General features: G+C 48.7%; 2 protein-coding genes and 1 pseudogene across 5 annotated transcripts in view; 1 reads left to right on the forward strand and 2 right to left on the reverse strand.

Annotated features, from left to right (window-relative positions):
* Nucleotides 1-3,204, reverse strand: LOC129510841 (60S ribosomal protein L9-like; annotated as a pseudogene).
* On the forward strand, nt 3,083-17,342 carry SLC66A3 (solute carrier family 66 member 3). The gene is made up of 7 exons (XM_055327604.1): nt 3,083-3,345; nt 8,701-8,783; nt 8,885-8,954; nt 10,820-10,877; nt 12,610-12,730; nt 14,607-14,648; nt 16,172-17,342. Exons 1-7 carry the CDS (start codon nt 3,203-3,205, stop codon nt 16,258-16,260), a joined length of 606 nt encoding a protein of 201 aa, XP_055183579.1. The 5' UTR covers nt 3,083-3,202; the 3' UTR covers nt 16,261-17,342.
* Nucleotides 17,343-18,467: 1,125 nt separating this feature from the next.
* ROCK2 (Rho associated coiled-coil containing protein kinase 2) overlaps nt 18,468-24,919 on the reverse strand; it is a 144,120-nt gene continuing 137,668 nt past the window's right edge. For 2 of the 4 annotated variants that reach the window (XM_055327197.1, XM_055327196.1), the window contains 2 exons: nt 23,138-23,238; nt 18,468-21,897 (listed from right to left, as the gene is read on the reverse strand). In XM_055327197.1, the coding sequence (XP_055183172.1) occupies nt 23,151-23,238 (88 nt within the window). In that variant the 3' untranslated portion in view covers nt 18,468-21,897; nt 23,138-23,150. The remainder of the gene's footprint in view (nt 21,898-23,137; nt 23,239-24,919) is intronic. The other 2 variants (XR_008664714.1, XM_055327198.1) reach the window with 1 other exon arrangement.

Consider the following 24,919-nt stretch of genomic DNA (forward strand, 5'->3'; position numbering starts at 1 on the left):
TTACCCATCAGCCTGCTGAACCGTTCCTTTTTCAGAAACATAGATAGCACCTGCGGATTTTCTGATAGCCGTGTTTTTAACAGTTGTAGCTTGCTGAATCAAAGCAGTTGAATTTGATACAAGTTCAAGGTCATTTCCTTCAAGAATTAACTCCTCTTTCTGGGCTTGAGATTCAGAACAAGCAACACCTGGCCTCATCCAAGCCCCGCAGATGTATTTTTTCACCCGAGAAATTTCGGATTTCGAGAAGAGAACCCTTCTCCTAGATAACAACGCTAATGGGGAAGTGAACATACACTTCCTCGGTCACCTCATCTTGTACCGGAAGCCCAGAGTAACACCCTCGATCACCTTCTGCACACGACTACAGTTGGTGCAGACAGTAGCCAGTTCTCTTCTGGTTCCCATCATTTGTCAACTCGGAGCCTCTTCTTCTCCTTTCCAAGGAGACTGAGTTCTATGCTGATGTGATTGAAGTCCCTTGGCAGGGTTCCTGTGGGGCCCTTCATGCTAGCAGCGTGTCCCTGCAGAGCGGGGTCGACACTTCCTTGACCGTCCAAAGCCTGATTGCTGAGAATGGTCTTTGTTCTCGCAGCAGATGTGGCAAAGAACAGATTAGCCACATTTTAAATCGATGTCAGGGAATGGCATTTCAACCTGACTGCGGTCCATTATGCGCGTAGCAGAAGTTTGGCCAAGAGAATCAGTATTTATGAAGGTGTCCCACAGGGAGTGCTGTCAACCTCTGTAGGTCCTGGAGCCAGTGCTTCTCAAGTTGGTGTGCCTCCAAATCCGGGGGTTCTGTTAGAAGGAAGCATGCGTATGTGTGACATATATCATATACATCATGTATTTGGATATATACAGAGAATTAAGAATATATATATTATGGACTAAATTATGTCCCCCACCCCTAAATTCACATGTGGAAGCACTAATCCTCAGTGTGACTGTATTTGGAGATAGGACTTTTGAAGAGGTAATTGGGGTCATAAGGGTGGAGGCCCAGCCCGATAGGACTGGTGCCCTTATAAGAAGAAAGATACCAGGGATGTGGACACACAAAGAAAAGGCCAAGAGAGGACAGAGGAAGAAGACAGCCGGGGAGAGGGGTCTCACCAGGAACCAACGTTGCCAGCACCTTCCATCTCCAGCTTCCAGAACTATGGGAAAATAAATTTGTGTTGTTTATGCCACCCAGCGTGTGGTATTTTGTTAAAGCAGCCCAAGCAGACTAATACAACACACGCACACACACACACACACACCCCAGCTCTGTCTCCTAAGGGGGCAGGTGCAACCGACACCTCAAAAGTACTAGGCACATTGTGCCAGTCCCCAGGTCTTTGTTTCTGAACAACATGCTCTATTTATTAAAAGGATGTAAGGCTCCGTGGGCAAATGACTGGTTCCCAGGGACGCCTGAGCCCTCAGTAATAGTCTGGGCAGGGCTCGGTCAGGGCATCGCAAGGACACCTGGCTGGCGATGCCAACGCGTGAGAGCCAACCTTGCTTCCGGGGGAGCTGGAGCCACGTAGCCACCCCTGTGGCCCTGCTTCCAGCAGCCTCCAGGGGAGTGTCCTGGGGGAACAGAGTTGGGCTCCAGCTGGTGCTGGTTGTGGGTGAGGAGGAAGCTGCCCCACCTTCTGCAGCACAGACTCCTCCCCTTAAAAATGAGGGTAACAGCACTTCATGCCTGTCTTCTCTTTGGTTTTTAAACTTTTATTGTAGAACGGTCATCTCCCGTATGCCCATAACCAAGGCCCAAAACCATCAACTCACATCTAATCTCGTCTACATCCCCACCCTTCCTTCCACCCAAGCACCCATTATTTGAAGCAAATTCCAGACATATTATTATTTCATCTGGAAGTATTTCAGGATCTCTAGAAGATAAGGATGAAGCACACACACACTATTTTCCTCTTAAAAGTTTCCTTCTGAACATCCTGTTTCCCTGTAGTTTTGGAAGGACTCAATACTTCTGGGGTTTGGTTTTTTTTGTTTGTTTGTTTGTTTGCTTTGTTTTGTTTTGTTTTTCCAGGGGATGGGTTTTGATGGCCAGGTGAGGGCTGGAGGCGCACGGAGGAGCGTGGGGCCGGCGGAAGGAAAGCCTGGGAGCCTGGCGGAGGTTCACAGTACAAGACCAGCCACCGTGGATTCTAGCACTGAGTTTTGGTGATTTTTTTTTTTTCCTGCTTCAGAACTGGATTGCCCCTGCGATCCCGAGAGCTTGGAGATTACACCCCATCCCTTCATTTTGTGCCCGCGTCCGTCTTAGCTTCTTTGTATCATAGAATCCACCTCCTTAAGAAAAGCCTTCCCTCTGAAATGCTCAAGTGCCAGACTTGTAGGTGCTTCGGGGCTAAGCCCGGCCCGGGAGCCCCCCCCCCCCCAGTGGCAGGAGACGGCAGGAAATGAGACCACCCGGAGGTCTGGCCCCCACGGACGGGCAAAGCCTGTGTCCCCAGGTAAAGCGAGGAGGACGCACGTCTGGCAAGTGGGGTCGCTAAGGTCGTTGCGAGCTTCCATCTCTGCAACGCTTAGTGAGAAAAACAAAGAAAGAAAAGCACTTGGGAAATGAAAAATCCCCACGGAACGGTGCACGCCCCCCGCGAAGGGGTGCGCGCTGCCCTCCCGGGATTCAGCCCGGACCCACGCAACCCCCGGGAGGGCGGAACTGTCTGGGGTCTCCCGGCTGCTGGGCACCCCGCGAGCTGGGCACGGCCCGCGCACCGCCGGGCGGAGCTGCAGCCCGGGCAGGGGCGGGCCCGGGGAGGGGCGGGGCCGGGGGCGGGCCGGGGAGGGGGGCGGGGCGGAGGGCGGGCCGGGAGGGGCGGGCGCGGAGGGCGGGCCGGGAGGGGCGGGGCGCGGGAGGGGCGCGGACCCGCGCGGGGTCGGGGGGCGGGGAGCGGAGCTGCGGGCGGAGGAGCGCACCCGGGACCCCGCGGACTCGGGAGGAGCCGGGGAGGGGTCGGGGCGCCGGTGGGGCGCCGGCGGGGCGGGGCGGGGCGGGGCGGGGGCGGAGATCCCGGCGGGGCGCGGTCCCCTACTGGGCGGACCCCGGCTCGGGCCGTGGGCGGGGGCGCCCCGGGGAAGGCGGAAGGACTCGGCGCCCGCGGCGGCCCGGCGCAGAGCGGTTTCCTTCCCGCCGGCCGCGGCGCCCCCGCCGAGTCCCGGAGCCCCCAGCCGCGCGGGCGCCATGCGGGAGCCGCTGCTGCTGTTCTGCAACTGGAGCGCGCTGGGCGTGTGCGCCGCGCTCAAGCTGCCGCAGATCTCCGCGGTGCTGGCGGCGCGCAGCTCGCGGGGCATCAGCCTCCCGAGTTTACTTCTGGAGCTGGCGGGGTAAGGCCGGGCGGCTGCCCTCCCCCTGCTCTCTGCGGCCGCGGGAGGCACGTTCTGGGGCGCTCGCCTCCCCTGGCGAGTCGCTGCTCCCCGCTCTACGGCGCACGCCCATTTTACAGATGCGGAAACCGACGCCCGGCGGTACCGCCACCCCGCCCGGCACCCACAGCCCAACCGGGCGGCCCCGGGCGGGGCCGTTTGCACCCGGGGGCGCCGTGACCCTCAGCGTCCCGGAGCGCCCCGCCGCCACCCCTTCTCTCGGGTCTCGGCTTCCTCGCGCGCAAAATGAGCGGTTGGGCTAGAAGTCCTAAGGGTCCTCTGGCTTTTAAAAGTCACCCGTGGGGGGAGGGGGACCCCGAGGACGGAGGGCTCTCTGGGGGGGGGAGGGGAGGGAGGGGGAGGAGGGGGAGAGGGGAGGAGGGGGGAGGAGGACTTGCGTCGGCCGCGGCCAGCCAGAGAGGAGCCCGGGCGGCTCGTCGGTGAGAAATCCGGAGTGGGGGCCCTGACCAGGTTTAGAGACGTGCACGCGAGGAGCGGAGCCGCAGAACCCGGTTGGGAACGCTGGAAGGGGCGGGCGAGCGGGCAGCGGGGACCCGGGAGCCCGGCCGCGCGCCCCTGCGCCCCTGCGCCCCTGGAGAGCCGCCCCCGCTCTCACCCCGCGACTGCGCGCCCGGGACCGGGCCGCCGGCCGCGTGACCCCGGGGCTCCGGGGCTGGAAAGAAGCCGGGGCCGGGGAGGGAGAAAGAGCCCTCGGGGGTGGGAGAGGCGGCGGGGTCCTAACCCGGGCGCGCCCGTCTGGAGCTGGGCCACTGGCGGGAGTGGGACCCCCGGCGGACTTGGGGCGACCCCCAACACGGGGCCCCCGGCTGGACGGCGGGATCGGCGAGGCCTCCACCGCGCGGGCTGTCGCGCGGGGGCTCGGGGCGCTGAGGGGTCCAGGGGGCGCCGACGGCCCGGAGGGGGCCGAGTCCCTAACAGGCGCCTGAGGCTCGGAGGCGGGGCTGGCGGGGTGCGGGGTGCGGGGGGAGCCGGGAGCCTGCCCACGTCCTGGCGCGGCCGGTGCTGCGGGCGGCCGCTCCCTGCCCCTGCCCGTAGGCAGAAGCCGCCCTTGGGGCAGGAGGGGCCGGCGTGGGGGGGGGTTGGGGCGCAGGGGGCGGCGCGGGGGGCTTCGTGGAGGCGGGGGCCGGGCCCCCGGCCCAGCTGGAAGTGATCTCGGCTCCCTGGGCTGGGTGCCTGGGTTTCCTGTCCACCTCCGGCCACACCGTATCTTAGTGGTTCCATTTCCAGAGCGGGGTCTGTGTGCAGACGCTGTGCATTGTCTTACTCAATCCTCAGGACACCCCCGGGAGGAAGGAGACTGTTCACCGTAGACAGTAGGAACCTGGGGCCTGGAAGGTGAAGCATCACATCCGAGTTCCCCCGCAGCAGCAGGGCCCTAGGGGTCACCTGGCCCTGCCTCTCTCCCTTGCCATGCCTGCCCTCCCACCTTCTCCACGCTCACTGGGTTTGGCTGCTTTCTAGGCTCATCTCCCATATTGTGGGTGGGGGAAAGGGTTGGCACCCCCTGCCCTCCTCTCCCTTTCCTTCCCCAGCCTCCTCTGGTGAGAGCCAGCTAGGAGCGGGTGCTGGGGGCAGTGGCTCCCAGTGACTGTCCCCAGTGAGCCCTGCCTGCATGCCTACTCGGGGCAGGGTGGCCTCCAGAAGCCCCCCAGAAAGAATCCTGAGGGGTCCCCGTGGAGGAGGGGGGAGGGGGGAGAAGGACCCTTCATCTCCTGGGAAGTAGAAGCCATAACAACCCCTCAGAGGACATGTACCCTCCTTGGATCCTAATCTGAGCAAATTCATTCTAAAAACCAATTTTTTAAAGAATTGGGCCCATAGGGACATAAGCCATATCTTAATGATACCGGAAAATGACTTTTAGTGTGGGTTGGTGTGAAGCAGCAAGAAAATGCCTTTATTTTAGCAGTGCCTCCTGAAGCGTGCAGCTTGCACCCTTCAGCAAAGAGAAGGAAGGGAGGGGACGTAGGTGAACGTAGCAAAGTATTATTTGTTGAAGCTGGTGCTGGGTACCTGGGTCATAGCTGTTTTTTTTTTTTTTTCCCCAGTTTGTGTCTGTGTTTCAAAGTTTTTACAATTTAGGGGCACCGGGGTGGCTCAGTCGGTTGAGTGTCCTACTCTTGATTTCGGCTCAGGTCATGATCTCAGGGTCGTGGGATCGAGCCCCGGGTTGAGCTCCATACTGGGCGTGGAACCTGCCTAAGACTCTCTCCTTCCCTGTGCCCCACCTCCAGCTCTTGCTCTCTCCTTTTCATAAAACAAGAAAAAAAAAAAAAAAAGAACTCAGAGTTTCTTCAATTTGCAAAAGCATCCACCCGATTCCTTCCTTGTTTCATGCACCCGTGGAGGGGACAGGGGACCCCAGACCAAGCCATGGGGCAAGCACATCTGCCCTCAGAGCCCCTCAGGTCTCTGAAGAGAATAAATAATCACCTGTTTGGAGCAGTTTCCTAATTCAGGTGACTGGGGAGGCCGTGGTCTGCCCTGGAGGGGGTGGTGGGGAGGGGGTCACCTGCCCTCTTCAGGGAGAAGAGGGCTCTCCAGGCAGGGGGTTCCGGGAGAAGCCTGTGGGCCGGACTAGGTGATGATGCTTTTAAGGCACCCACGTGAGCTAGGGATGCGGTTACCCCTGCTCCCCCCAGGTGGGAAACCGGGGCGGGAGAGGTTAAGTCCCCAACGCGGGGATCAGGAGCCAGTGGCCTTGCTCCGGAGTGTCATTTCTTACCCGCATTACCCGCACTGGACGGGAGGCTCCACATTTAGCAAGGGGCCGACTGCAGGGCAGAGGCCCGGCTGCTCTGAGGAGGAGGCCGGGCAGGTGGGGCAGGTGAGGGGCAGGTGGTGGAGGCAGGAAGCACTGGCTGGGGTCCCACAGCATCTGGTGCGGGAGGGAGCCCAGATAGGACCCCAGGCTGACCGTGGGAAGCGCTCCGTGCCAGGAGGCTGCTGTTTCACAGTTGCTGGCACAGGTGTCCGGGTGTCCCGGGGAGGTTCCCGGTAGGGAGGCAGCGGGGCGCGGGCTGGCGGAGGCTGTGCTGGGCACCTCCCAGCCTAGCGGCACCTGCAGAGGCTGCCTCCACTTCCTCTTGAGACTGGGCTCTTCCCCCACTCAGAGCACTCGTGCCTCACTCAGCTCCTCTGCCACCCCTCCTCGGGGCATCCTCCTGCCCTGGAACCTTCCACGGCTGGGCTTTCAGACAGGGCAGCCCGGGTGGGGGACCCTGCTTCCCCCCCAGGCCCAGCAGGCTGCCTTTTAGGCTGTTGGGTGCCCCGGCCTCTGGGTAAGATTCCCTTAGAAAAGCCTTCAGTCCACATCCCGGTTCTGCTCCTGACTCCTGAGTTGTTGCCTCTGTGGGTACGTGTGTGGTTTTTGTTCAGACCTCTAGGTTATGTGCGGAGGAGAGAACCTCAGGTCACTCCATGGAGCGGACCAGGAATTTTAACAGATTTGTGGGGCTGCGGGTCAGACATCACTGGGCGTGACTGTAATGAGCATTCAAGCATTCAACTGTTTTTCCCCCCTCTGTTGTGCTTTTTACTCCCATGACATATTCATTCCATAACCGGAAGTCTGTATCTAAATTATTTTTAAAATTTTTTTCTTTATTTTTTTATATCTTTTTTATTTAAATTCAATTTGCTGACATATAGTTGGCATATATATAAAACATAAGACTTATAAAAACATATAGTTTTTAATTAAAAGCAACATTAAAAATAAAAGGACACTTACGACCCTCAGGCCATAGAAGTGATAGAGGGTTGACCTTGAACGTTTGGGTCCCACTGGGAGAGCATTGCAGCCTGGCAGCTGGGCCTCCCTGGGAATGCCCCAGGCTGGGGGGGCGGAGGGGGCGGGAAGCACCCCACTGGAATCAGGAAATTTAGCCTCTGGTCTTTGTCTTTTCCCTGAGTTGTCCTATGACTTTGGCTTCTGGGGCCTCAGTTTCCCGAGGTGGTCTGTAAGATGTGGAGGGCAGTGTGGATGACCCCGGGCAGTTGTCTCGGCTCCGACGTCCCAGGGTCTCACGCCTCTCCTGAAGGTCACTGGCTGCATTTGGGAGGTGTGCCCTCCATGACGTGGGTGCGGGCGGCCCAGACTGCAGAGCCTGCTCGTGTCCCTACCGGTCATCCACTCAGCAGGGTCTGCTCCAAGGATTGCTGTGTTCCGCTCTGCAGAGGTGGGTGGGCTACATCTGCCCCCCCTTCCCTGGCCCCCTGAGCTGCCCTGCAGAGGTGAACAGAGGGGTGCTGTTCTGGAGGCCTGGCAGGACGGGAAGCCATGCAGTGGGGCAGGGGCCAGGAGGAGCACCTGCTTGGCCCCTGAAGCCCAGAAGTGACCAGCCGCAAAGCCAGAGAGCTGGAGGGCAGCAGGGCTTTGGGGTCCCTGGGAAGAGGACAACTAGGGAGGCCCAGGCCTAGGGAGACCCATACCCCCGGGAGACGCCAGCCTCCCACCTCACCGCCAGCTCAGCCAAGAAGTGTCTGCTAGGTTGGAAACACGATGGGGGGCACAGGCTCCCCAGCCCTCTTCCTGGCTGAGGAAATGATGAGGGAGGGCAGCTCTGGTTTACCTGGGGAGACAACCCGGGTGATGGCACAGGTGACTCCAAGGGGACCTGGGGGGGTTAGGTTCTTGGGGACCTGGCTGGCTGGGGAACGAGCTGGAAAGATGGGAAGCTCAGGCCTTTTCTCCTGAGAGGCGTGTGGGGTCCTGGGGTCCTTTCCCCCACGTCCCCAGCCTCTCAGAGCTAGAATTTTCTTCAGGAACTGATGGCTGCTCTTCCCTGACTGGGCAGCACTCTGGAAGGCCGCAGGGATCACCCAGGTGGTTGGTTGTCTTCAGAACTCCTCAGCTCCGGGCTGCACCCCACCCCACCCGGCCCCTCATGAGCGCCCGCCCCCGGATGTCTGTCTTGGCCTGTGTGGCTTCTGGTGTGCGGCCTTCTGAGGGGCTGCCCGGCACCCTAGCTTTGGAGACAGGCCAGCGGGGGGGCCGGAAGCCCCGTCTCTTCCAGCCTGGTCTGCAGCCTGCCCTCTGCAAGGGCGACTTGACACTGTGCGTAGTATGCCCGGCTCCCGCCAGGACTGGGCCTGTGAAATCACCAGTCCACCCTTCGTGTTTGAAATCTCCCCTCTTGGCATCTGCAGGCTCTGCCCGCTGCTTCCAGGATTTTGCAAACCAGCCTGTGCTCTGGAGTGCTCCTGGGTGCTCCCGGGTGCTCCCGGGTGCTGGCCGGGCCCCCTGCCGGCTGCCGGGTCAGTGGGGCTCAGGCTTGCCCTCTCTCTCCCCAGCTTCCTGGTGTTTCTCCGGTACCTGTGTTACTATGAGTACCCGCTGCTCACCTACCTGGAGTACCCCATTCTCATCGCACAAGGTAACGGAGCCCCTGGACGCCCGTGTCCCCTGTCCCCCCTGGGCCGGGCTGGCAGCAGCCCTCGCACCCTGTCCTGCCTCACCCCAGCCTTTCTCTTTCAGATGTCCTCCTTCTGCTCTGTGTCTTCCACTTCAACGGGAACGTGAAAGGGGCAGCGCCCTACCTCGCCCTGTATCCTTCAGCATCCAGGGATCAGATGGGACCGGGGTGGTACTTGCTCGCAATGTGTGCTGCTTACCAGATAGATGTTCTTTGGGTTAACCTAAAAAAGATCCCAAATGCAGGACTCCATGGGAGGGAAGATACCTCTGCAACCTAGAGGTGCTCCAGGGCAGTCCCTCCCTGTGACCAAGACAAGGGTGCCAGCGGGGCTCCAGCCAGCCAAGTGGTTTGTAGACCTAGTACCTCCCTGCTGGCGTCCTGAGCGGTGGAGGCACCCTGCTAGGGCGACCTCGTCCAGATTTATCCTTTAGGGGAAGGGAGACATTTTTTCTTCCCTAAAAACATCCCCAGAGTACTTGAAGTCCCAATAACGGGACTATCTGTCACTAGCACGGTGCCCCTAAGGCACCCAGTAGGCTGCTTGCTACTGCCTGTCTGTGTGCGAGCGTGGGTTCTCGAAGGCTTTGTTCAAAGTGAAAACTATGCCCAAGACGTCGGAAGGGTCCTGGGGGGGATCCGGCCGTGACACAGACGTGTGCCCACTCACGCAGCATCTTCTGTGAACAAGGGCCTGGCTTTCGTTTCAGCCCTCTCTAAAAATTCGGTTATCTTCTTGTTGACTTCGCATTCCTGAAAAAGCCACGAAAGCCTTTTGAGTGGCAGCCACTTAATCCTGCCGCATCTGTGAAATGGCCTGAGCTGATTATTCGTACATCTTCAGGGTGGAGGAGGGAGGAGGGTACAGTGAATTTTTAACAGTGAAATTTTTCTTAGCAAATGTGTGTACCAAATACTCCATGGGACATACTCGTCCTAAAAGATATTTTTATTAATCTGAAATTCAAATTTAACTGGGTGTCCTGTTTTCTATTTGTTTTTTTGTTTTGTTTTGTTTTGTTGTTGTTGGTTTTTTTTTTTGGTAAATCAGGCAACCCCATAAAAAGGTCATCTTGAGGCACTCGGGAGTTGGCTACACCTGCTGCTCTGGTCAAGTTTTGTGAAATGTTATGTAAAGTATCTGGAACGAACAGTATAAAACTGGGTCAAATTAGTTTAAGAAATTGAATTAGAGAGTGCTTTAAAAACAAGATTTCATCTGCCTACGTTCCAGCTGCTGTTCTGGTGTAGACCGGGTTGCTGGGAATGAGTTCTACCGACTTTTCACACAGGGCGCTGTGGCTCCCTTCATTCAAATAATGTTATGAATTATAATCACAGCAACCTGTTGGGTCCCTGTGGTGTGCCACCGGGCATTGCCGAGGTAGATGGGACAAGGAATGTTAAGGCCATTTTGCAGATAAGCAAACCGAGGCCAAAAGAAGGCAGGTGACTTGCCAAGGCCACAGCTGAGGCTCCTGGCCATTATCTCGTGTGTGCGCTTGGCTAGCTGGGCTCTCTGTGCTCATAGCCTCATTGAGCTTGACAAAAATCCCCTGTCATCTCTCCCGTCTCCCATGTCCCAGCATTGCTGACACCAACCGGATTTACGCTGGAGTTAGCAGGGAAGGGGGAAATCAGTGGAGAGAGTTTCACATGGCACCAGTTTTGCAGGACGTGCCTCCCCTATAATGTTGAGCTTCTCGTGTAAATGCTTGACTTTTGCCATGACATTGGCGATGTCTACGTGGTCGGGGATGAGGTGGGTGGAACCCCAGCAACAGTCCACACACAGGGCTCTTGGCAGTTCTCTTCCATAATCTGCTTGTTCTTTTGAGCCATTTTTGTCTCTTCCAAATCAGACGGGCTCTAGTAGCCCCATTCCCAGGTCGGCTTGTGTGGCGGGTACGCTCGGTGGTCCTGGTGGGAAGGCTCGGGCTGGGGGGTGGGGTGGGGGGCTGCCTGCGGAGCCTCTTGTCTCCCTTAGCGCCGGGTAGATGTGTGGCCTCGTGGTTCGTCCTTTCCCTGCAGAAGTGGATCATAGACCTGGCCATGGTGAGTGAGTCACACCTGAGGAGAGAGTGGGCAGGGGTCTGTCCCTCCAGGCGCCGCCCCGCACTCTTTAACCTGCTGATGTTGCAGCTGTACGAAAGCATCACGGAATGAGAGCACAGACCCATCCAAATGTTTAAAGACCTTATTCTCACTTAGCTGTCTGGCAACACTGTGACTTCCTTTTTGGGGAGGCATAGAGAGCCAGGCTGGGGGGTTGCCAACAGTAGTAGGATGAAGAAGTGGACATGAGTTAAAGAGCCTCTTATCAGGTTGACGATTGCGTATTGGCCACTTATTATTTTTCTAACCTTTCCCCCACCCCCCCACCCCCGCTATTTCTTGCCCTCCTTGGAAAAGGGTTAGCTCAGTACTCTTTTCCTTCCTTGGTTAAGGGCAAAAAAATCCCATTGTTTGAGAATAGAATTCAGAGGGTGGGTCAGGAAGCGTCTGAGGCCCGGGCTTCTCTCCAGAGTGACTGGAGTGTACTTCTCCACCCAAGGGGAAAAGAGAAGTCTTGGTGGTCCCCAGTCACTGCCTGTCACACCCATGTTTATGAGCTTCACCCCCACCCCGACCCCCACCCCCGGCATCTTGTCTTTGACCCTTGCCAGAAAGCGATCTTGGCTCGTGTTCTCTCTTGTGACGTATGGAGAGCAAACAGGTCGGGCTGCCCTATTAACAACGAAGAATTTCGTATGAATATGTCCCAAATACAGCGCAGGACATACTCATGCTAAAAATTATTCGTTGTTGGTTTGAAATTCAGATTTACCTGGGTGTCCTGTATTCTTATTTGCTAAATCTGTCCGGGCCTTGGCTATGCTCCCAAAGAGAACTACCTCATGATTCTAGCGATGGCGTCTTCTCCTGGAAGACGGGTCGGTGGGGTACCCAGCAGACCCTGTGAGGGTATCTGTGCAGCGCTGGCCATGCCCCTGACACCAGTGAACAGGCCCCCACTAGGCTTTCCTGCCACCTGACCCTCGGCCCGCCGATCCCCCCCTCCGCCCCGGCCCCCACTGGCCTGTGCCCACGCTGGCTCCTGGGTGCAGTCTCCACACCTGGCCTCCGTCCTCGGAGCCGTCTGTGGCCAGACCTCGGGGTGCCCTGTCCTTGGATGCGAGCGCTTGCTCCCTGCCCTTCCCTTCTCCACTGCCCTCCCAGGTCCAGGTGGCCCCCTCGGTCCCCCGCCTTTACTGTGGCCACGCTGCTTTGCACTGGAGGACGTGGTCACTGATGGGCCGCTGTGGCCCATCACTTGCCCTCCGAGCAGGGAAGTGGCGGGCTGTGAACAAGCGTGTCACGGCAACTGGGACTTTGTGCTTGGTCACCGCTTGCCCCGACTGTGGCTTCGGAGGCACGCTCAGTCTCGGGGCTTTGGCTTTTTTCATCGAGGGCCTCCTGACTTACTTGCTCGTTTTTTGCTACTCTTTTCTGGCTTACCAAGTTTCTGTGGAGAGATCTGCAGCTGGCTTTATGGTCTTCCCTTGTAAGTTAGGGCCGCCTTTTGTCTTGCTGGTTTTAGGATTTTTTTCTTTATCACTAGGATTTGCAAATTTTACTACAGTATGTCTTGGTGTTGACCTGTTTTGTTGATTTTGATGGCATTCTCTGTGCTTCCTGGACTTGGATATGTTTCCTTCCCCAGATCAGGGAAGTTTTCAGCTATCATTATTTCCTCAAATAAACCTTCTACCCCCTTTTCTTATTCTGCTTTTTCTCCTGTAAACAGAATCTGAGTACTTTCATCAGCACAGCCAGCAAGTTCGCTCAGCTCCAGTGCCTGTGGAAGACCCAGGACTCGGGAGCCGTGAGCGCCCTGACCTGGAGCCTCGCGTCGTACACCTGTGCGGGTAAGAGCAAGATGCCAGCCGACGGGCGCATTTGTGGGCATCGGGCGGTCCCCGGGGAGACCGTTACCTTCCCGTCCACCTGTCATAGGTAGCCCCGCAAGCTTGAATCCTCTGCAGGCAGCTATTCACGTAGAACCTGCAAGCGGATGCATATTCACAATTCTCACCTCACGCAGATTATGTTCTATCCTCTGCAAGATCCGTAGTCCGGGTGCTAAAGAAAAAAAAGTAAAAAGGACACCTTTCTCCAAAGATCTGGCCTAGTATCAACGGTCCTCTCTTACTCTTTGAAAAACATCAGGAGGTGGGGATCCCTGGGTGGCTCAGCGGTTTGGCGCCTGCCTTTGGCCCAGGGCGCGATCCTGGAGTCCCGGGATCGAGTTCCGCGTCGGGCTCCTGCCATGGAGCCTGCTTCTCCCTCCTCCTGAGTCTCTGCCTCTCTCTCTCTCTCTTGTCTCTCATACATACTACATACATAAATAAATCTAAAAAAAAAGAAAAATAGGGTAGTGATCACAACGTTAAAAATGTGAATCTTTATGATGTAACAGATTCCAGAGATGACAGTCATGCACTGACTTTTGAGAAAGAATATAATTTGTGTGTGTGTGTGTGGGGGGGTTTCTGGAGCCATATTTCTTGAGGTCAAGTTCAGAATTCCATGATTTGTGTGGATTCTTGCAGGAACTACCCAAAATACATATATGCTATTTTTGGTAGAATAAATTTTTTTTGGTAGAATGATTTTTTAAAATTCAGAGCTATCACATTAATTAGGTTGACTACTTTTAGATATTTGAATTCTACTTTATATTTCTTCTGTGTCCTAAAGGACCAATTTCTCTCTCAGAGGTTAATGGAAGGGGGTCTTTGTGTCCCAAGTTATTTAAAATGAAGTCTTCTTGGGTTTTATTTTTAGCTTTAAAGTGTTGAAGTGTTAGGAAATGTTGAAGTAGAGATATGGTTTCTGGAATTGCTAATTAGATATATTACTTATTAGCTCTCTAATTTTATCTTCAGGTATTATCTTGAAATGCTGCGTATTAGATTTTCTTGTAGGAAATCTTCAGAGCCCATGTACATTTCCACCGGTTTTGCTCGGAGCTCCGTGCTTAACAAGTACTTATACACATTGAGGAGATGACAAACTGGGGGGTAGAGCCTGATGGAAAGAAATGAACTGGTTTTAAACCTAATTTCCTAAATGTGGGACGTGTGAGGTGGAGGGTTAGGAAAGGCAGGCCTTGGGGTGCAGGTTGCGTTCTGGAACTCCCAGCTCACGTCTCCCTCGTATGTCCACCTTCACCGTGACCACAGCTTCCTGGTGTTCCCAAGGTCAAGTGCTGTCCCCGAAAAGTGAATTGAATGGAACAGTTGTAGTTAGACCCTGAGGAAGATCATGCCATGCCCTTTGCTGGGCCTGGGTTTCCTTTACCTAGAACACCCCTATAAAAGAAGGGGGTGGCGTTTAGTCGTTTAAAAACATTGGTTTTTGCTTATGGGAGCCTTTCTTTAAATGAAACCTTACCAGAAGCCCCATAGGTAAATGGGATTTTCAAAATTTACTTTTTGGGGTGGGGGACTTGGCCCACAGGATGGGAGTGGGGCTCAGTTTCTCCCTGGTTTCCCTGCGCAGCCCCCAATTACGTTCGAGACACTGCTCCTGCTCTTAGGAGCAGCTTCAGAACCACTGGGCTAGGACGTGTGGCCAGAGTTGAGCAGTTTTATAAAATCTAGTACTGACTCAGTATTCTCTCCCCCAGAGCCTTTTTAAACCAGTTAGTGTATATTATTCCTGTATTTAAAAATGGAGAGACGTTAGCTAAATACCAAAATGCCTTGAGCAGCAAGTTGATGCTGCTGTTTTCTTTTACAGCAAGAATAATCACCACCTTAATGACCACCAGTGATCTAACAGGTAAGCACAGTACGTTCCTTCCCACTTTCTGGAATTCTGTCCCCCGTGTGCCTCCTTCATGCGTAAACGGTCTCACGGTCCCACACATCAGCTTGCTCCGCTGTACAGGGAGGCCCGCGAGCTCGATCCCGGGGCGTCCGCCCCCACGCGCAGAACTAAGCACCTGCTTCTTGCAGCGCCCGGGATAGAGGGTGCCGCCGCCGCAGCGGGTGCAGGGGGCAGGGACGCCCCCACACAGCTAGCTACAGAAGGCTGCCGGGAAATGTGTTTTGGAAGAGCAGGACAGGACAAGCACCTGGGGGGCGGGGGGGGGGGGAATCTGACCTAGCCAGAGGGACCTGGGGCAGCGGGTTTGAAGAGTGAGATGGGGGGGTGGTGAGAGATGGGGAGAGGGAGCAGCCCCCGTGAAGGTCCCGAGTGGGGTACACCTGGCTCAGCCACAGAGCGAACGGGAGCTCTGGGAGGAGTGTGAGGATGGGGTCCGCTGAGCGGACAGTCATCTGACCCCCCACGTCCTTGTTGATTTTTTTTTTAAGGGGGAGGAGGAAAATACTTGGATTGATGCAAAAACGGATTTAGTTATTCCTTAGGCTGTTGTCTACTCCCAGGTTGGGTATCACTTGGAAAATGATCAAAACAAATGGTGTCACTATTCTGTGAAGACTAGCTGTAGGTCCCTGGCACGTAGACCCCTTAAATAAGCCGTTATTTGAGGAATATTGCCTACAGAGCAGTGAGGTGCATAGGCTCGTCCCTTTGCAAGGCCGCCGCGTCTTGGGCTTAGGTACCTTCCGTCAGCTCTGAGAGAAGTATCGGAAGTATTCTGGCCACAGCACAAACTTGGGTCAGGTGGGGAAAGGGGAAGACAGGTCTGTCTCCTCCACGGGACCTGAAGGACTCTCCCTATGGGAGGAAGAGTCCAGCTGCAATTAACCAACAAAACAAACCTACATGTTAGAAGTTTGAAAGACTTAGAATGTTCTAGTTATACTTCGCTTTGTACTTCAAGTGACAGCTGTTCCTGAAAGCGATCTGGGGATAATCTTTCGAGGACGGTTTAGCTGGAATCTTACAAGTGTGTTACGACCACAAGGATACATTAAAGCTCATAAATCTTACTCCTCAGGAGAGTGTTCGTCGAGTCACTTACGGTGAAGTGTTTTCCGCCCAGAAACACTTAGAACCAGAGTTGTTCAACAGAGTTCCGAGTATCGTTGGGCAGGCTGGGGTGTGGCTAACCGGGTTTCCGCTGAGAGCAAGGAAGGAAGCAATTCTGTCTTAGGACATGAAAACAGTACGTGGGCAGCCTTGGTGGCTCAGCGGTTTAGCGCTGCCTTCAGTCTAGGGCGTGATCCTGGAGACCCAGGATCGAGTCCCATGTCGGGCTTCCTGCCTGCTTCTCCCTCTGCCTGTGTCTCTGCCTCTGTGTCTCTCATGAATAAATAAATAAAATATTTAAAAAAAAAAAAAAGAAAGAAAACAGTACGTGTTCTTACAGACGTTTCCTTTTTGATCGATTTCAGTTCTTCTGCGATTTGTGATCATGCTTGCTTTGAATCTGTGGGTGACCGCCACGGTGCTTCGCTACAGGACGGTGGGAAAGGCTGAGTGATGGATCGCGGCTCCTACGCACAAAGTGGACTCCTAATGACTGAACCAAAGGGGAAAATAAGCTCACTGCTAAGCCAAGGTCTTCTATAAATTTAGTCAATTGTTTCAGAGACTTTGAAGCCAAAGGTATTTTAGACACAAGCCACGTGGACACCTGTTTAGAAATGCTCCCCCCCCTCCCTCTGCCTCAGGAGGTGGCGGCTGGGCTCAGAGCCCTGCTGGCTGGGCCCTCGGGATTAACTGTCTCTGGTTTGGGGCTTTTACAATCCTTTCCACGGCACAAGCGATTATGAATGGAGTGAGATTTTTCTCAAAGTCGGAAGTGGAATTGTAGTGAATTACTAATGTTCGCTCCCTGGGACTGTTTAATTGTAATAGAGCTTTAACAGGCTGGCCTCCCCGTATCGTAACACAAGATAGTACCTCCTTGGGCTCTAGTAAGGTATGAGGCAGGCAAACGCTGGCCAGAGTTCATATACCAAAGTTAGTCTTTTTAACGTCATACAGTGCCTTTAAGAGCTGCAGTCTCCACTTATGAGGCAGTCCCGATGAACTTTCTGATTCAAGCATGGTGCTGCCATTTTTAAACGGGTCACACCTTTAAAAAAAACAAAAACACACCTTGTCCATTGACAACATAAGCGGGAAAGGGTATTGCTGGGTTCTGCCAAGTTCTTAAGGATTGCACGCTCATCGTATCATATTCTAAACATGATGTTAAGATTATTGGACGCAACTTTTTACTACAAAATTTTATAAAGCCTAAAATTTAAACTCTTTTCCTTTATGATTGAATGGCATTATTCTGTCATATGGAATATATAAACGATGTTTATTAGAAAATGTTTTAGTTTCCTATGTAAAATAAACTCTCATATTCTGAACTCTGCTGAGTCTTAAAACTGTCAGTTTTGGGATCCCTGGGTGGCTCAGCGGTTTAGTGCCTGCCTTCAGCCCAGGGCGTGATCCTGGGGTCCTGGGATCAAGTACCACCACACCAGGCTCCCTGCATAGAGCCTGCTTCTTCCTCTATGTCTCTGCCTCTCTCTCCCCTCTGTGTCTTTCATGAATAAAATCTTAAAAAAAAAAACTGTTTTAATGGGATTAGTTTTTTAAGTTACGTAAAATGCTTTTTTAAGAATATAAACTGTGGTCAACATTTTAGAACTATTGCTTGGGACCAGCAGGAAGAGAAACATGGTATATACCAATAATCATTCATTCTGTAGTTTCTACAGTCATAGTTGTCTTTTTATTTTTTCAAGGATTTATTTATTTTGAGAGAGAGTTTGCAAGCAGGTGAAGGGGTACAGGGACAGGGGAAGGGAGAGAAATCTCCAGCAGTTTCCCCGCTGAGTGTGAAATCCGACTTGGGGCTTGACCTCATGATCCTGAGATCATGACCTAAGCCAAAATCAAGAGTCAGAGGCTCAAATGACTCTTGGCTCAACCAACTGAGCCACCCTCCAACTCCTGATCCCAAGATGGAGTCAAATGTTCTACTAACTGAGCCAACCAGGCCCCCTGATAGTTGTCATTTAAAGAAAATCCAAGTGAATCTTTTTTCATATGCAATCGTAATCTAACCATTAGTATAAATAAAAATAATGTGATTTTTGAGTCCAACAAATATTTAAGTATATTTTAATTAGAACTTTATCATTGCTTAAAGAACATATTATCTTAGATGAAGAGTTGCCCATTTTTCCTTTTTGGGACGAAAGGAAACATTTGAACTATTCCAAATATCCTACACACATTATCATATTTAATCCTACAACAATCTTGTAACGGAAGTCTCAGTTTTACAAAAGATGACAACACTGAAGCTCAGAGTGAAAAACCTGTCTCAGATATGATAGCCAAAAAAATATCCTAAATAAGAACTCACTGATTACCAGAGAAATGCTTTCTTGAAAACCACCTCTCAGCACTCTGTGCCTTTTCCTTATCCCGGACACTCAAATGAGGTTGTTGGATTTGCATGTCCCTTAAAAATACCTAAGTCAAGTCAGCAACGGACTCCTTGTTGAAATTCTATTTTGTATTTCTCCATGGACTAAATGACAGGGTAGCGCATGCAAAAGTCTGTAACCTTGGTTGATTTGTTCTGCTACACCATCATGCAGGGAAGGCAAAATTTTGAGGGCTAAATTTTAGGAGGTTGTAGTGTTCCAGGACTATTCCACAGGAAGAGTATGAAAATGCTTATGTCTTAATTTCTTTTATTTAATTTTTTTAATATAAAAAGCAGGCATAAAATACAATTACATTACTACAAAGATGCAACAAAAATTTTTTAAAAATCAGGGGGGTACGATTTTTGTTCAAAGGGGACAGTTGATCAAATATTTATGATTATCTAAACCATGCAGTTCATAACTTATTACAATTTCAAACAAAACTCATTATGGGGAAGGGAATCGAGGACAGGCCCCCAAGCATAATATCCAGCACTGTCATACAGTGCCTATTTTCAAAGTGCTTTATGAATCAACTATGGTTATCTTCACGCCAGAGGAAAACTGCAGCCTTCTTCCAGGGGAGGAGACGTGAGTCAGTAGCAGTGTCGACACAGACTGAGAAACTCAGAAGTGACTTGCTCTCATAGAATATTAAACATGTTATTAAAGCATGTTTGAAAAAGGTAATATAGTGTCTAAGTTTCTCTATTTTACCACGAGAATCCTGTAAGAATAGATTAACAACAGCAGCAAAACTTCTTAAATTCTGGTTTGGCAACCTAGAGTTTTTTTGTTTTGTTTTGTTTTTTGAGGATCTACAGCTAAACTGATAAAAAAAAAAAAAAAAAAAAAAAAAAAAGACGTCCTTCAGAGCCAGATTTGTGACTCTAGCCTAGGTTAGTTTTAAAAAACTAACCTTACTCTAGATTTCTTGGTATCCTTTAGTTAAAATTTTCAGATAGATTTTTTTTTAAATCTTGCTTCTAGATAGCATATTTTCTTTAATACTTTTCAAACATTCACTATACATTTATTTTTAACAATAATACCGGCACCAGTTTTCCTTCTACTTCTGTCTTGCTATCCCCCACTAAACAAAAGTAAAAAATCCAACTAAGAAAATCCCAGTATTCACTACTTCTCAGTTCTCAATAGGAGGTATTTATGGCTCTAGGAGAAATCAGGTGTGAAGAAATAAGCAACTTTTGGTCTTTATTTATCTGGGAACCTTTGGAGCCTCAAGAAAAAGAGAAGCTGGCACAAAATCAGGTTGTTAAACCAAGTCAATATTGTATTTAATGAGTGTTGAGAAGAGAACATTTGTATGGGTGTATGCATTCATGTATGTACATGAAACCAGCAACAGGGTAAAAAGCAAATTCTTACCCAAGGTCAGAATTTTTATTAAGCGCATTTCCATTAGCTGGAGAAACAACCCTATTGAACCCTTATGTTAAACCATATAATGTGAAGAATCTCCATGGGAGAGATTTTTTTCACCTCTTAGAATACCTTTTTTTCCCCAAAAAACTTCACATTAATTTTCCTTGTATAGTTGCATCACACCATGATTCTCCATATTCTCTAATATATACAGCATTCAAAAATTAACTTTCGCCATTTTTACTCAAATATTTCAATTACTCGTGTAAACTTCAAATTATTTCACCTTAATAAAGTTTATTAAAAATATATATATATATATACTCTCCAATTCAGAATATGATAGAACCTCCCATAGTGTAACAAAATCTTTATATAAAATATTAATTCAGTCTCCTTTTAACAAGTCTAATGAATGGAAATATTTATTCTATATAAATTTTATATATTTTTCATTTTTATATCTTACTTAAAAAAAAAAAAAAAAAGGCTGTGCCCCCAAACCAGAACTGCAGAACATCCCTGTGAGGGAAATGACATGAGTTTCTGGTTTAGCAGAGACATCATGGAAGAGTGCAGGTGGGATAATGAGAATAACAAGATTCAGTTTTAGTACATCAGTAGGCCAAAGGCCACTCTTCAATTTTCACAATAGTATCTATATTTTGGGGGTCTAACTCTTTAAACATTTATACACTGACTCCAAAAGTAATCAATGAAAAATGTCTGCTTCCTTCATTGAACTATTAGATGATGTATTTCAATATCACACCAAACCCTGTGTATATGTATTATAAAGAGACTGATAAAAGACTACATAATTTTTTTAACTTGATGCTTATCATTAATCCATATGGTAGCAGTACAAAACACATTTTTCTGGGACAATGAGAAATCTAGCAGAAATGGTCCTGCATAACCTATGACTTTAACATCATTTAAAAAATAAAAATCAGGTTAAGAGCCTCTGAGGCTAGTTCTTCCCAGTCACCAGTTTTAGCCCAATCCTGAAATATTGCCATATACAGTTGTGTGTTTGAGGAATCACATTTAAATATTTAAAATATATCTACAGTATGTCTTAATTTTCTTTATATTTGAGATAATCTTAGAATCTTGAGTGTGAAAATGTAAAAATAGTCACAATGTCTCTACCAGAAATAAAAATACATCTAGGGTAGCCAGCAAATTCAAAGCAAAGCAAACATTTCAGTCACACACTAATACTGAGGTCTGTAAGAAGAGTGGGATGAATAATAGATATACATAAAAGATATATTAGTTCCAATAGTATCCATTATTGTTTCTATCACCAGTACTTTTAAAAAAAATTGTTATACAATCAAAATAGGCTGACACTGATAACTATTACATGTAAAAATAGTGCACTGTTTTTCTTTTGCAAAGCGAATTTGCATCCTAAGAGCTGGAAAACACTTCTTTTTTCAAAATACAGAAAAGGGTGAGACTTTTAAAAAAAAATTAAATTAAGGCATTCAAAATGGGTAAAGTTGCCTATCATGAAGCATTAGGAAATTGATACAATTAACATCAAAACTCCTGTTACAGTAATTGCTTAAACATGAACATGCAGCCTCCATGGGGTATACACAAAATGAGTGATATAAACTCCAACATTATGGCTTTATACAAGTGCATAGTTGCAACTGCAGTAAGTTATGATATCTGATTAATGTGTATAAAAAAATAAAATGGGACATTTGTTGAACCCTCTTGCAGTATTACAGTACTATTATATATGTGTGTGTGTGTGTGTGTGCACGCATGCACATAGAGACACACACACACACATATATATGCACACACACAGTATAATGGTCACTTCTTAAAGATGCAGTCTCTATCACTGTAGTGGAATCCATTCCCAGAATCTTCTGGTAAATGTGCTGGTGAAATCTCTCTGTTGAAGCTGAAAAGATGATTTCTTTAAGCTTTAACTCTTCTCAATCCTTTTGTGCAATGTAGTGTGAGTGACTGCCAAGAGAGTTTTATGGAACAAGTTTGGAAGAGTTGCATATGATATTCTTACTCTATTAACCAATCATTGTTGGTTCAACTTGATGCTCCAAAGGAGCCCAGAAAATATCCAAGATTTATAATTTATATTGCAGGAATAAGGGAAATGTGTGTGTGTGTGTGTGTGTGTGTGTATCAGTCCCTCCAGAAAATATAGCTTTTTAAGAAATTCTGGCCCATCATACTTCAGTCTTGTTTTAACTGGAAGAATATGATCACCTTGAATAATGACTGCATTCATAGAAGGCAGCTAGCTGGAAAAAAAAGAAAAAAAACAAAGTTAGTTGATACAGTGAAATAATTTAAGAGATTGTTAAAATTCTTTTAAAAGGCATTCCATTTATATCATTTCATGATGTAGTCTTCCAACCTCTATGCTTTTAATACCTAAATCATGCATAAAACATTTATTATATTATTTTTCTTATTTTTAGGTACATGCAATTATATTCTTATATTTTCCTATATTTTCTACAAACATGACACACAAGTTTTAATATGGTTAACTGGCTATTAGGGTTAGATAATACATCACCAAGTAACTCAAGTGAATATAAGTTTGACTTGGAGATTAACCACTAGCTGCCTTCTGTAGCTGAAAGAACAGTGGGCTTATGGACCAGGTTCTACTTGACTATTTGACCCTTAGCCACATTTTTTAAATCTACGAAATGGGAACAAACACATTGTTTTAGTAAATATATGTAAAAATACTCTGTAAATCTTGGTTATAAACACCTCCCAATAACACGATTTAAGTCTATTTTTGCAATATGCTTACTTAGGTTAAGACAGACATTACTTCTTTTAAATCCATTCTGTGTAAAAAGGTTTAACCATGAGGTTCAGTTTTTACTCAAATCTCCTTTACCCACTGTTAACCAAACTATTTACATGTTCTACAAACACAAGAACTTTCACAGCACATCAATAGCATTCTTTAGCAAGAGAAAACATCTCACAGCATCACAAAGAAAAGCCAAATCAGAAACAGTATTTCACAGCACTTATTAGACTTACAAAGTGTTTATGCCTTCAATTCTTGCACGTTAGAGAGAAGAAAGGAGGAGGGAAGGAGAGTGGGAGGGAGGGAGGGAGGGAGGAAGGAATCCCATGCTATGTTCACAAACTAATACAGTTGTAGGAACTTGAAAACATTGTGAATTTTACTTCTCTGAATATGGCTTCTTTGGAATGAACAATAAGTACCAGAATTGCTTCTTTTGTTATTTCTACATGTTTCATTCCTAAGATAAAACATTGTAATTCCAACTGTATTGAAAATATATAGCCAATAAAGATTCTGAACATAGCACTTCACTTTTTTAACTTAACATGGAAATTTCAGTTAGAAACTTTTTTGAAAACTATTTTCCAAATACATACTATTAAAAACAACTTAACAAAATTTAAAAACTAGTCAAAAACAATGAAAACCCAAGTGCAAATCACATGCACTACTTGGAATAACTCATTTTTCATTTTTTGATTTACCCCATTTATTTCTTCAGAAATCAAAAACATCGTCATCATCATCACCACCATCAACATCATCAAATGACCAATCCCAGTCTTTAAATGCCAAATCAAGCAATCTGCAATAGGAGGTTTGCAAATTCACATTCTAGCACTCTATAGAAATGGCAGCTTAATATGATAATTGTCTAGAAATCACACTTTGTGCTGTGAGATTTTAACTCTCCATCAATAATAACACAGTCAAAATTAAGATGGTAGCACACAGGGAGATCTTCTTTCTTTTCATATATAAGTGCATATAATGGTAGCCAGGTCTGATTTCTAGAACACTAGAGACCTGAAGACAGGTAATATTTGGGGATAAGATGTGATCTTCTCCCCACTGGGCCCAGATGAAGATGTAACCATCCTGATGATTTGAGAACTATGAAAATTCAGCATTTGTCAGCACTCCCTTCACAAAAGGACCCAGACTGTCAGTTCACAGTTTAGAGAGAAACACTAAGAATGTCGAATTCTCAATTCTAGCAAGAAACTATTTGCTTAGTGGGTCACCAACAGTGACGCTCTGTGTGAAAAACCACAATTAAGAGAAAAACCACAGGTATATAAGCATCATTAGCAATTTATCTTGGCTGAATAAACTGGACTTAGAGCAGGGGTATATGTGGTCTTTTCTTTCTAATCCAATCCAATCATCTAACATTGCTATCATCTTTATTTTAAAAAACAGGTGTAACTTTTTCATTATTTTAACTGTGAGGTTCATGAATCAACTTATGCCAAGGAACGCCTCTGTTCCCCAAAATCTCATTTGTGACTTCAACTTTAAAGTTGGTCCTTAAATCTGAATGTATATGGTTGGTTTACACTCAATGCTATTTATAATGCATATTTGCAGGCATCATCCCAAGAGATTCTGATATAACTGGACTGAAGGGAAAGCGGGGTGCAAGTATCCGCATTTTTAAATTAAAAATCTGGAGTGAATTCTGATGCATCTGTTTGACTCTGATAATCTAATCACTGACAGAGTATGTTGATGGATAGCTCCCTAACTTAAAAGTAAATAAACCAACTCAAATTACTCTATTTCAAAATGTGTTGAATGTACAGATATAATTATTCACTTACACACCTATCACATTTTTCCAGGCTTACATATAGGCAGTAACTTGTAGCTAAGGTACTGCTTGGGAGATTGAGATCAGTGAGCCATCCTGGGTGTTTAAAGCCCAACTTTGAAAAATCTGCATTTCATACCCTTCTAAAACCTTTGAAGTGTGTGTAAAGTGTGCATCTGTGTCACAGTCTTCAAATTTTAAAAGTTTGGTCACTAGGCTATTAGTACAATGCCTGGCAAGACTTCCCTTAAAGCCCCCCTTCAGCCCTTTCCAGTCAGCCATCTAACTTTTGTCATTTCAACCTAAGAAAGTTTTCTCTAACTTGGTTTCTTCCTGCCATTTTCACTGTCGTACCGGTACCTTAGAGAAGGAGCTCACTAAGTCAACACACACCAAACCCTTGCTGAAAGACTTCTATCTGGAGAACAAAGTAAAAAGTACTGCGTAGTGCACTGGGTCCTTTTCCGTCTGGCTCATTGCTTTCTCTGCCATGTCCTCTTCTGCCAATTCCTGTCACTACCCTCTCTCCCTACTCCAGCCAGTACAATGTTTCAGAACATAACATAGAAGTAATTCTGACAACTCAGTACCAATGCACATAACATTTTGCCTACCGTTGTCTGTTCCCTTATTTCTTTGCCTAGAAAATGACGGAACCTCCCTTTTTGGAGTT

This window comes from Nyctereutes procyonoides, unplaced genomic scaffold (genome assembly GCF_905146905.1).
Source record: "Nyctereutes procyonoides isolate TBG_1078 unplaced genomic scaffold, NYPRO_anot_genome, whole genome shotgun sequence".
NCBI classification, from domain to species: Eukaryota; Metazoa; Chordata; class Mammalia; order Carnivora; family Canidae; genus Nyctereutes; species Nyctereutes procyonoides.